Below are 13,114 nucleotides of genomic sequence, written 5' to 3'. Positions count from 1 at the left end.
GCAGTGTGCTTCTGTCGATATTAGAGCCAGTAACTTGACTCCATTCATGAACTCACAGTCCCCCAAAAGCACATGAGGTCTCAATGGCAACTCTGGGCAAGCTTCTGAAGGGAGGTTTTCACACGCTCCTTAAGCTCCTGGGCCACTACAGCCCTTCTACTATTACACTCATCAGGCATTGCTGCTGTGTGTGACAGGGTAACACGAGAGCTGGTGTATGGCATGACTTGCTATATTTAGGGGAGAGGAAATGGGCCATACTGGGGAAGGTCACAAGGAGTTTGTTCAGAAAAGTGAAGGCACCATGGATTTATCTTATATGCAGGGCATGCCGTATAGCACAGTATTTAGAAGCTTGGGTTCTGGAACCAGGCTGCCTGGGATCGACTCTCAGCAATGCACTTACTAGCTATGTGACCTACGGCAAGTTACTTAATTACTCTTGTCTCTAATATTCTCATGTGTAAAATGGAAAAGAAATAATACCTTCTTTACAGAGTTGTATAAGGTTTACATGAGACAAAATGTGTAAAAAGCTTTGCACATTCTCTTGCATGTAAGTGCTTCAGAAATGTTTGCTAACAAACAACACAACAACAACAACAAAAAACAAATTAACCATTCCTCTCCCGTTTCATTTTTTCCTTTCATAATGGTTAATAACTCCGATCAGGCTTTTTAATTTACCAGGCACATAATATCATCAATTAATTATTAGCATTATTGAGAGGTAACTGACTATATGTATACCCATTATACAGTCAGGAAGCCAAGTGAAGAAGGAAGAATGATAGATTAAGAAAACTGTCATAACGAGGGTAGAATGATAGAACTCTGCACCTCCTAGTCTATGGAAAAATGAACAGACTGAATATTCCAAAGTGATGAAAAATGCTATTTCATTGTGTATGGTCAAAGATTTAGGTACTCTATGGTACAATCTTGCAACAACATTGAGATGGGCCTGGCCTGAATATATTGGTTCCCTAGGCCAAGGAACCTCAACCCTCATGAGGAAAAACCTACACTTCTAAGTGCCTATAAAACGTCAATGTCACTGTGCTCTCGGTACACATTCTTCAGGAAAGGCAGCAAGTGTATTTCTGGTTTTAAATCCTCTTTATCCCTTCCTTTCCTCCTCCTCCTAATTTTCCTCCTCCTCCTCCTCTTCTTCCTCTTCCCCTTCCTCTTCCCTTTCCTTGCCCCCACCCCCACACACACAACAATCAGAATTTAACACCTTGTCCCCAGGACTATCATTAACCATTAGTCTCTCCTACTCATATAAAAAAAAAATCTGCTTTTTGAATACTCTGTGAAGTGCTTCCTAAAGCCTGTAATTGCTCATTTTTTAGTGTTCATGCCAGGGATTTCTGAACTGCCTGGGACGGCCCCAAGCTATCACCAGAAGTCATGTCCAGTTCAGATGAGGCTATGAAATGTCTCCGTGTGTTTTCGAGGGATTAGGGTCCTGGAAGAAATTCTGCCGGTAAAAGCGATAATAGTAAGATTCTTCTCCTCAAGCTAAAGAAGAACTTTAGCAGGGACCCAAGATGGGCAAAGTATTGTGTTACTCTGAAGAGAACAAATTAATCTTCCCTGACTGGTGGGAGGGATTCTGCCAAAGGAACAGCTAACGGGAAAACCAGTCCTTACTCTGTGATGACACAGTAAATAACCAGGCAACATTACTACTGAAGTGCTGACCCAACTCATAAATTGTACCCAGCCTCTGGAGAGCAATTTCTGCTGATTTGCTGCTTGTGCATTTAAAACAAACAAACAAAAAGGGACAAGGAGTGGACAGGCATTGACATTGCTGTGGATAAACCCACTGAGAGTGAAGCTGGTCTTTCTATCCAGACTTTCGCAAGAATTTAGTAATGGATAGTGCTTGGGCACAGGCCGAGCAATTATTAATTTTACACTAGATCTGCTGCAAACCATTGCTGAGTTCCCAAAAAGGTCTGATTGCACCTGGGACTTACTTGATTCAGGGTTGAAAAATCCTCCTTTGTAGGTTAGCCCTTTTTTTTAAACGAGTATGCGATGATGTGGATGAAACACAGAATTCTGTTATTCATGGGAACGCAGAGGGTCATTTTATTTAAAAACTTTGAAATGGCACCTTGAAGTACGTGAATTGCTACGTGTTCGGTAATATAGGATCTAGCTACATCTCAACGTCCTCAACTATAATATATAATGGAGGCTAAGAGTTCCTCTGCTTTGCCAAAAAAAAAAAAAAAAAAAAAAAAAAAAAAAAGATCCCAGCTGGTACTCCTGAGAAAGACTGTATAATCCTATAGCTAACTCAGATGCACCTTCACAAACGCCCGGAGCAGCAGAAAAGAGCTACAGAAAAGCCACTCACCCTCTGCATCTTCTGGCCGAGTAAGATCGATGACACCTGGGCCCAGCTTTCCATCTTCACTTGACTTTCCTGTTAACTGGGGCCCCAAATTCTCAAAGCGTGTTCTTTCCTAGAGGAAAGAATAATCAGAGGCTTATTCTAGCTTCCGAAGCAGCCACTTTTTCCTTCCAGTTTCTATCTTGCTTAGCGGGCAAAACTTGGATTTACAAACATCATTTCTGACCAACTGGGGATCAGAAAATCTTTCAGGAAGATTCCACTAAAGCCTGGTGGTGGCACTGAGAGCGCTGACAGCGTCTAAAGCACAGTACCTGTAAGGAAAGGAAACCTGTGCCGGGAAGCCTGCCGGGCGGCACTGCGCATCTTCTCTCAGTGGGATTTGCTCCAGTAATCTAAAAGGAATGCAATTGAAAGGTTTGAGCCCAAAGTGCAAAACTGGAAAGAGCAATTCCCGTGAAAATACACTGCTTAGTTAACGGGAGAGGAATTGTCTCATTTGGAGATTGCAGTTTGCCTTGGTATTCCTGGGAAAATACAAATCGGAGTTTTAGGCAGGAGGATTTCAAAAACAAATGTTTCAGAGCGGGCAGACTAGATGATGGCATTGATGCTATTATTTTGCCTAGGAGTTTCAACTGTAACTTCTTGGGAAGTAAAAAGAAGATTACTCCTAGCCAGCCATGGAGTCAGGAAATTTAAATATTTGTGCCGTTACAGGAGGGAAACTCAAACACGTTTGCCTTATTAGCCAGCTCCTCTAGGACAGGGAGCCTGAAATATCACAGTGAACTCTCCCTCTGCAGCTCTTCGGATCAGTGGCAGAGGGCTCACTGACCATCACTAATACGGTGTTCTTGTCTGCAAAAACAGAGCACGTGTCCCCTTCTCGCCTCCTTGCTACTCTCCAGACTCAAACTTGGCTTTGTGTTGTGCTTATGAATGAATGAAACCTTGTTGTTCATTACTATGAAACAATATTAAATGTCATGTCAGCTTGAATTTACAGACATGAAATAGCAGCTTCCAGCTCCGGGAATGGTTTCTGCATGTTATACTTAATGCATTATGCAGCAGTAGAGTGCTGATTGCTGTTCAGTCTATTGTTCAATGACCTAGTTCTGTACTGAGCATGTTCGGCATTAGATGGAAACACTCGGAGTGTTCTCTTCTGTAAGATGTTTAGAAACTTGGAAATATTCTTAAAGAGCAAACATACAATTACTTGATAGAGGCTGTGTCTCATTTGTACAGCCTCACTACATTTGTGCTTTCTAATATGATTATTTTTGAATATCATTATATTTCTATAATTAATTCCCATCAGTCAAATCGTGCAGGAAGTCTTCCAGTTCCCCTTCATCATGGAATATCTTGAAATCTGTGTTGGAAGAAAACGCAGCATAAACCTTGCTTTAATCTAGCACCAACTCTATGAAAGATATGCAACAAAATTGTAATCTTGAGTTTCCCCCACTGGGCAATCCTAACTAGTTACACTAGTGGGATATGGGGAAACCTCCGAAGTACCACACTTATAAAAATCAGAATGGAAAATAAAAAGCAAATTAGGCACAGTTCCCCAATATTTTCTCATGTGAAAACACCGCTGCACGAGAACAAATTAACCCAGATGCAGGCCTCAACAAAAAGCAACCACAAGCCATGTGGGAGTTTCACACATTGTCGGGGGCGGGGGGGGGGGAGGAGGGGGGAGGACAGCTGCTTTTAATCAGCCAATTTCTATTTTTGAGTAGCACTTTCGGTTGTCATGATGTAAAGAAAAAGAATTAAAGTGAAGATGAGTAGTACCAGGGAAAGCAAAATATTCAACCTTTGTTTTATCACATTGTTTCGCATTTCAAATATTTGCATGTGAATGCTCTCCCTATGTTAAATGCAAAAGGAGTTTTGATGTGACACCTGCAATCTTCTTGGAAGAACAACCTTTAACTGTATTTTCATGGGGGGAAAACAACTTTCTCTGAAAATCAACAGACCGTGCTACCTATCAATATGCATATTTCAAGTATCTTTCTAGTCATTCATTCTCTTTGATTTTACCGGAAAATATTCTCAGTAAAAAAAAAATAAAGTTCCTGAAAGAATATCAATATTTTGACAAGGAAGGAGAAGAGGGAAAATTACATGCCATGGTTTGTAAAATCCTAAGACAACAAAGCTTACATGATGATAATATCTTTTCTTTTACAAAAAATGAAGTGCACTCACAATTCAGTATTATCAGCTTGCTTTTAATCATAACAAAAAACATTCGGAACATTCAACAACACATTCACAGTGCCTTTGAAGTCATACATTTTTCTGACTTCATTGAAAAAAAACATTCTTCTGCAGAGCTACTTTCCTTATAAAATATCAATATTTTGACAGAGTAGAAGTCAGGGAAGAATATCCCATGAAACACTCGTTAAACAGGCAGAAAATAAATCAATGGTAAAAATTGTTTTGGGCAGTGGGCTGCATTTTATAGTTGGTAATATTAAGCACTTGTGTTTGAGATTAAAGAAGGACCCTGCAAAGCCATGCCCTTTCATATAAATTTCTACCTAGTCTCCCAGAAGATTTCCTTCTTCAAAGAATAGCTCAGAATATTTATTTGCCAGCCACATAACCATAAGATAAGAGGGCCTGATGTCTACAAGTTAGCTCCTGTCAGCTGGGCCAAGCAAAGATTTTACCAGTAAGGTTGAACATGAGCCTAGTAAATACAGGATGTGTACATGGGCACAGAGATGAGTTCAGAGATACTTCAGTTCCAACAGGCTTCAACTTCTGGCCATGAAGTGCCAATGGGTATGCCCCTATATCAAACAGATAAAGATTTGTGGGTGGTAAGTTCTTAACTCCAAATTTTGCCCACGCGCTTGAACTAGCTCTCACAACATACATGTCGTCCAAATAAGATACTTTGGAGAAGTAAGCAAAAGAGTTCAGTGCTAATTTAATCTCAACTCCCCCAGGAAAATCCCCCAATTTTCATGTTGACGGTGAAATGTGCATTTTACATGCAACGATGTGATCAGACCCTTACTTATGCATTGTCAGTCACAAAACATGCAGGCAACATTAAAGTTACTGAAAAAAATTAAAGTCAGCTCTGCTGTGTTGTAGGGACTGTTGGCTCTCTAAGTGCTTTGAAATTATGATGTATGAGGTAGATGTTGCATATTAAATAAAGATATTTCAATGATAAAGCCCCCTTTAGTGAGAGCTGATGAATGTTAAATGTTACAAGCCACAAGACGGTGGCATCCATCATCTTCACATATTATCAGAGTCAATGACGGGGCAGCCTCACTGATGACAGATAGACTGCTGCATTATTATCCCTTCTTTCTAGAGTCACTGCACAAACCATTCAAGTCCTCAAGCATTATTTTTAACTTTGCATTAAATTAGCAACTTTTCTCTCCCTACCATGGCAAGATTGATCAATTTTGTTTTTGCATCGGTGGAGAAAGAGAATGGATCTGGGGTAACGCAAAGAACAGAGGCTTGTTTCCATCCAGGAAAAAAAAAATCAACTTCCCCTTACTGGCAACAAATGTAAAATTGTGATATGGGGAAAGAACAGCAATGAAACAGTAAGCACACAATAATGGCTTTTCTTTGCACTTAGATAAAAGCTGAATTTTTGATGCGCACAGTATATTTTAATAAAATTTTATATACTATGTTTTATACACTTATTGGCTATTCCATAATAATGTGTGTGCTAACAGTAAAATTGCTCTTAAATTTATGTGTGTTATTTATACGTTCCCCCGTAACAATGCTTTTTGTTGTAAAAAATATTCTGTTTATTAATGTAACTTTACAACCACTGCATCCAAGATCCGTGGTAAATTAATGACATTTTTATTATTTTATAGTGTCATTAAATTTTTACTGATCACTCCATCAAACAGAGGCAGTAAAGGCCATAATGTAAACTGGGACACTTAGATCAGGCAGCAGGAAGACATTCCATATAGTCTGAAGGAAACTGCTAGCAATAAATGATATTTATACCATCTTTAAGCATGTTAGAATACTTGGATAAGTTTGGCAAAACTGTTTCAGTAGTAGAGTGGATTGTGTACTTAAATAACAGTTTGCTTGCCAGCAAGACAAGCCTTTTCAAACCATATGTGAGGTGACTGAGTGCAGCCCTCTCCTAGAAAACAACACGCGAGATGTATGATGCCCCGGGCACCCTCCCCTCGGGGTTACCAAGACTGACCAGCACACACCGTACCTCAAATCACTTCCACACAGTCTCCTCTGCTACAAAATGAAGTGAAAATTGGTAAGTGATGAGAGAAGCGCTTTGTTTGTTGCCTTACAAACAAATATATTTCATTTGACAAGTAGACATAGCTGGACAATGATGTGATATATTTTATTCCCATGGTCCAGGTGAGAGGTACTTTACCAACCTTTATTCAAAGCTCGTTTCTAAAGAATGTCTGAATGTGAGCTCATTCATAGCAGCCACAGAACATACACCTAAGGGGCCATTACCTGCATTGCAGTTACAATGGGCAAAAAATAATTATCTCACGTTACTTTCACATATAGAATACATTATATTAGTATACTCGATACTGACTCTCAATTATTCTGTTTATAGAATGTTTGTATATATATTTTATGCAAATATTATATAAATGTATATATATATTTCTATATGTAGACAATAGTAATTAGAACATTTTGTGCTCATGTAATCACCAATTTAGGCCCACCTCTTACTAAGTAAATAAGATTTTGTTGTTATATCCTAAAACACATTATTTAAATATTGAAGACTTTAAAATTTTTTTTCAAATATGTAATCATAAGGAATTTTGTAGGGAAAGTTAATACTGCAGCGCCACCAGTCATGTCCTTACATATTCCTGAAGCAGAGTTTTCTGAGAGAAATAACAAATTCTTGCATCATGAATAGGAATTCTCTAAGGCCAGCACGATGTCCTGAGATATTATCTGTCCTCAAAATTTCAGCTTTGTCGAAGTTGTTGAGTGCTCCCCAAAGAAGCCTTGTCACTTCATTCCAGCTCCAAGCCTTAGTGTCTCTCCAACTCGGGGAATTTTCCCCAACTAAAAGTGAAGAATTCCCTGCAAAAGCAGTGTTACCCTTACACAACTTGCCTTCCTGCCCTCTGTTCACATCGATACCAACTGGTCGGCACTATTTGCCTCACTGCATTCTTTGCCCCTCCATGCTCCTCCATCGTCCAGGCTTGCTGATTCTTCTCTCACAGAGTCTCTTGCACGAGTGCCTTCTCTCCCTCCATCCCTCCCATCATCACTAACTGTCCCTGCATTCACACCCACACTCCTAGATCGCTGCCCGTCACCTCCTTTCTGGGTGCTGGGTGCTTTCTGCCTGTGCCTGACACTGCCTTCTCAGTCTATCTACGCACACTCCTCACAGGGCTCCACTTCAGAGCTCCGACTTAAAACATTCATGGCTTCCTGCTTTCTGTTGCATTCCATTCAAGCTCCTCGACCTGGCTTTCAAGTCTGTCACACGCTGTCCCCTACACATCTTTTTAAACTCTGTTTCCTACAACTCTCCCATCACACATCCTCTGCTCCGGGTGGGCGAGAACGAGCCTTCCCCTAACACACCTGCTTTTTCTTCCTCACTGCTGCTAGGATAAGTTTCCTGCTCTCTTCTTCCTTGCCAAATTCGATTCACTTTGAAAAGCCCAAGCTGTCTGTGAACTCTACAACCTCTCTGAGCTACCTGCTTTCTGATATACAAAAATTCTTAGTCTTCCCTTCATAATTGGCCCCTAGTTGTATACTATCTTAAGAAATGGAGCTTTGGTTCACATGTACCTCCAAGTCTCCTCCCAAAACATCAGAAGGTTTTTCAAGCCAGGGGTTTGTCTTACACTTTTTCTATATATCTTACACAGCATTTAGTATTAGTGCCCATAACTACTTACAGGTTTTACAAGGCCACATAATCGATTTACCCACATAAATCAAAAACACGCTGTGCGAGTGATTGTCCCAAAGAAGCAAGTGTGCGATAGAGGGTTTAGACTCAACATTCCACTTCTGGGGATGTCTCTTTGGTCAATAATAATCAAAACAAGGAAATCCAAAAAAAAAAAATCTTAAATATTTTATAAAAAGAGAAACAAGCAATGTCAAAAGAACACAATAGAAGAAGACAATGTGATGATATAACTTACTAGGAAAAAGAGGTTTTTGAGTCTGACTTAGAAGTTCTGCAATTTGGCACTTGCATCTGTGCAAAGTCTTTGCAAACTATAGCAAAAGAAGACACAATACACCACAAGTGCTTGACTGAAAAAGCAGTGAACATTTCTAAATAAAAAGGTCTCTCTCTCTCTCTCTCTCTCTGTCTCTCTGTCTCTCTCTTAAGCAGGACAATGCTAAGGATAATGTTGAGAGAAAGAGATTCTGTATCTTATTCTAAAAGGCTTGTTCTAATTCCTCTGGACATATCTGGCCATGATGTGATGATTCTCAAGAACCACTACTTAAGCACATATATGGTTTCCTTTTTGATTTGACAAACCCTATCACTTTACTAGCCTTTATTTTATATCCTTTATTATACATTTTAGGAATTTAATGAAGGATCAAAACTGTAGGCTTTACATTGGAAAGTAACTGCATATATTTTGAAAAAGGTGATTCTTGTCAGGAGTAAGGAGTTACTTTGGAGGTCCTGGGATTTACTTTCATAGTGATATTTTTGATGGTCATAGAGCCAGTAATCATAATAAAGACTCCGGAGGAGAGAAATGAGGGTTATTATTGAACTTCATTGTTAAATGACATTTTGTCAGCTAAAACTGCTAAATTGTCTAGCCTTTAATATACCCCCTAAGATCAAAATTGTGCTAGGACTCATGAATTAGTTAAGGCCTAATTTTCCCAAATGGGTTTGTACCCATAGCACAAATACATGTATTGGAGGGGAGGAAGGAAAGAGGGTCACTTACTGATCATATACTATGTGTAAGGCTCAGTCCAATGAATATTTTCTTTAATCCCTACACCAATACTACAAGGAAAATATTACTGTTACTATCAGTTTTACAAGAGAAAAAGGTGAGGCTCAGAAAGATTTTTTTTTTCAGAAAGATGTTTTTCTGTTTTAAGTCACTTAACCAAAATTTAGGTCGGTATTTGTGCTGAGGTGAATTTAGGATCATAACTCTGCAACTTAATTACCATGTGATCTCTCTGAGTCTGTTTCCTCATTTGTAAAATAAAATAGAAAATGCTCATGCCGCTGGGTTGTGATGATGAAATAGAGATTATATGTGTGAGTGCTTAGCAAAAATAAGGCAACTCATAAAATACCCACTTATGTTAAAGGTATTATTTAGTGTTTGCTAAAGGTTTCGAAGCTCAACACTAATGAAGACAGTGTCCTGATCTAAAGGCCAATATCCATTCCCCTGTATCAACAACGCAACTATATAAACAAAACTGCTTTCCTTTTTGTCTTGGTTGCTAAGCACCTCAGAACTAAATTTAAATCTCAACCTTAGTAACCATGTAGTACCTGGATCTTGTTATTCTGTACTTAAAAGCCTTTAGTACTCCCCGCCATCTGCATAAGGAGAACAAACTTCCTTGTATAGCTTGTACAACCTTTTAAGATCTGGCTCCTGTTCTCATCAGTTTTATGTCCTACGCATTCCAGTTTATATTATCTGTTCCAGTAAGATAGAACTTCTTAGAGTTTCCTGAACAACAGAATTGTGATATTGTATGGCCTTGTATATCTGCATATGCCATTTCTTCATTCTGGAATGCCCTTTCTTTACTGATGACATCATAATTAGTCCTCTCTAGGCTGTATTACAGCATTTCTTCTGGGCAAACTCCTTTGTTGACTTCCTCCCACCAGCCCCACACAGAAATGATCACTCCCTCTTTTTTCCATCACCACGCCATGCTTATAGAAAAGGATGCTACAAACATTGGTTATAGGTCTGTTTATGTGTCTCCTCAGCTTACTCCTTTAAGGTGTGGTGTCTATCTATTACTATCTTTACATCATGAGTGGCTGATAATCCTGATAATCCTGATAACAGTATTTCCCTCTCTTCTTTTATTTTAATTTTACTTTTAAATAAAATTAAATTAATTTTCAGATCTTTTTTTGAAAACAGCAAGATATAGATGTTTAGAAGCTGGATAAAAGCAAAGGAAGGTGTGTATATCAGTTGGACAATACAGTGATCTGATCAGGGTTGGCCTGGCCCTGAGATACAGGAAGTTTGCCTAATTATTATTATTCAAAAGGGCTCTATAAGGATCTTTCCTAAAATCTCAACCACCACCACAACCTTCGAATATTCTTCTTACACATTCTTACATTACATTGTTTAGCAATACATCATTAACAATTCATTCTTTGAGTTAGTCAATAATGCCAATATTTCGTGAAAGGGCAATAGAATAAACTGTTAAACAAACTCATACTAATTTCAGTTTAATTCTTCTAGAGAAATAAGAATATCTGTAGAGAAAATCAGGCAGATGAAACCACGTGAACAGAGTTATAAAGCATTTGGTCAAGGGAGTTCCTTAGGTACTGTAATCCCAAAGAATATAGCTTCACAAGAGTTTGAGAATACCCAAACTAAGCAAATATGGCTGTTAGGGACTGAGCTGTGTCCTCTTAAAATTCACATGTTGAAACCCTAATCCCTAGCACCTCAGAATGTGACTCTTTTTTGGAGATAGAGACTGTAAGGAGGTGATTAAATTAAAATGAGGCCTTCAGGTTGGGCTCCAATCCAATCTGACTGGTGTCCTTAAGGGGAGGAGATAAGGACATGCAGAGAGACATTAGAAATGTGTGCTCACAGAGGAAAGACCATGTGAGGACACAGCGAAAAGGCAGTCATTTGCAAGCCAAGGAAAAAGGCCTCAGGAGAAATCAATCCTGTTGGCACCTTGATCTTGAACTTCTAGACTCCAGGATTGTGGGGGAAAAAAAATTGTTGTTTCAGCCACCCGGTTGTGGTATTTTGTCATGGCAGCCTTAGCAAACTAACACAATGCTCCTTCCGAGCGTTTTATTATATAAAAGGCTTTTGTCACTACTCCAAAAATGTCAGCTAGTAAGGCAACAAATTATACATATGCAGTCTACTTACCTCAGAAACAATTATCTGGAAGCTTTTGCTGTTAGGAGCTAGTAGTGGTTGATAACTCTATCTATCTATCTATCTATCTATCTATCTATCTATCTATCTAGAATTCTTCAGAAGAGCAAGTTCTCTGTTAAAGGGAAAGAAGACTTTCAGTGGCTTGGCCAAAGTTTTCAAAATTCCAGAAAATTCACACTTGAAGCAAGATATAGAATCAATACCATTTGACTTAAGCGATTCAGATCGCCTCTCAGCATGCTGAAAAATGCCACTGGATCATAAGCTCCTTGGGGGAGGGAAACTGTCTCCTGACCCTCTCTATCTTCACTGAGGGCTGTGCTTTGTGACCACAGGAGAAGTGTGCAGCACATGCCTGACAAAACGAACTAATGTCTGCAGAGCTTCTTGTGGATATGTTTTATGGAGCTTTCAAAAACATTCTCAAATGATGTTTCCCTCAGGATTTGAAGAGTACACCAAACTAAGCAAGTTCTCTCCCTGCACCCCTGGCAAGGACAGTGCCCTGTGTATCTCCTGCAACATACACTTAAACTCTTGTCACTGATCATCAAATGATAAACGATAAAGTAGCATTGACTCTGAAGATATGAGATCCTTTTAGGCTTGGGAGCCACTGAGTTAAATTAGTTTCATCAGGATTATAGTGCTTACTGAACCCCTTTAACCAAATGCTTTCTGTCTCATTCATATGGTTTTAATATGGTTTTAACCAATTGCAAGGTTATTTATAAGTTTGCAATTCCCAAGTAGAGTTATAAAGTGTTTAGATTTAAACAAATCCAGTTGTGTGGCAGCCCAGCTCCTACTTATATGCGGTTTCCAACTTTGTATTCATTTACAGAGGCATGATGCATATTTGTTCCTGAATATTCTCTGATTAACTGTTTGTTTCAGTAACAAGTTCACAAAAAGTTTCGTTGTAAAAATTACATGCGCACCTATTAAAATTGAACATATGATTTAAAAAACTGGTGAATTTTATCTCCACTTAAACCACCAGCAAGATTTTATTGTGCTAGCATTCATCATATGAACAAAGAGTGCCACGATAAAATTAATGACCAGCTAAGAAAATGTCTTTGTCCAAAATAATACCTTCAGAATTCTGTTTTTTTCAAAATGTAGGTACTTGATTTCTGATACTTAATTTGCAACATGTACTTTTTATATTATCTGTGGAAACGCAGATGCCATTTATTCAAGTTAAAGGCACCAAAGTTATATAAACCAAGAATGGATATTTTCTTCAAAAATATACCTTCTATTTCAATTTTAGCTGGCAAGTTGATAGATTTGAAGATTCTTTTTCTCAAAAACATAAATACGAAAGATGGGAAAATGTAAGGTATTTCCACCATGTATTTGTTTCAATTTATCAGATATAGAAATATATCATATCTCCTAAGAGATATTCCTATAATGTAAAGAAATATGTATACTACCAAATGACATAGACCTTAAAAAGAAAAGTAGGGGGCATGTGAAAAATTTAGTTGCTGGAAGGAAACGTAAAGGCATCTTCATTCAGAGAGCACAGGGATCAAGGAGGCTAGGATGC

At 38.7% G+C, this 13,114-nt stretch overlaps 1 protein-coding gene across 44 annotated transcripts in view; it reads right to left on the bottom strand.

The window, feature by feature from the left end:
* SOX6 (SRY-box transcription factor 6) overlaps positions 1-13,114 on the bottom strand; it is a 686,841-nt gene that overhangs the window by 43,747 nt on the left and 629,980 nt on the right. For 35 of the 44 annotated variants that reach the window (XM_053203417.1, XM_053203416.1, XM_053203433.1 and 32 more), the window contains 2 exons: positions 2,686-2,766; positions 2,375-2,483 (listed from right to left, as the gene is read on the bottom strand). In XM_053203417.1, coding sequence (XP_053059392.1) covers positions 2,375-2,483; positions 2,686-2,766 — 190 coding nt within the window. The remainder of the gene's footprint in view (positions 1-2,374; positions 2,484-2,685; positions 2,767-13,114) is intronic. The other 9 variants (XM_053203434.1, XM_027073053.2, XM_053203451.1 and 6 more) reach the window with 1 other exon arrangement.

This window comes from Acinonyx jubatus, chromosome D1 (genome assembly GCF_027475565.1).
Source record: "Acinonyx jubatus isolate Ajub_Pintada_27869175 chromosome D1, VMU_Ajub_asm_v1.0, whole genome shotgun sequence".
NCBI lineage: Eukaryota > Metazoa > Chordata > Mammalia > Carnivora > Felidae > Acinonyx > Acinonyx jubatus.
The sequence above is the reverse complement of the archived record's forward strand: the minus strand, read 5'-3'. Positions and strand labels throughout refer to the sequence as shown.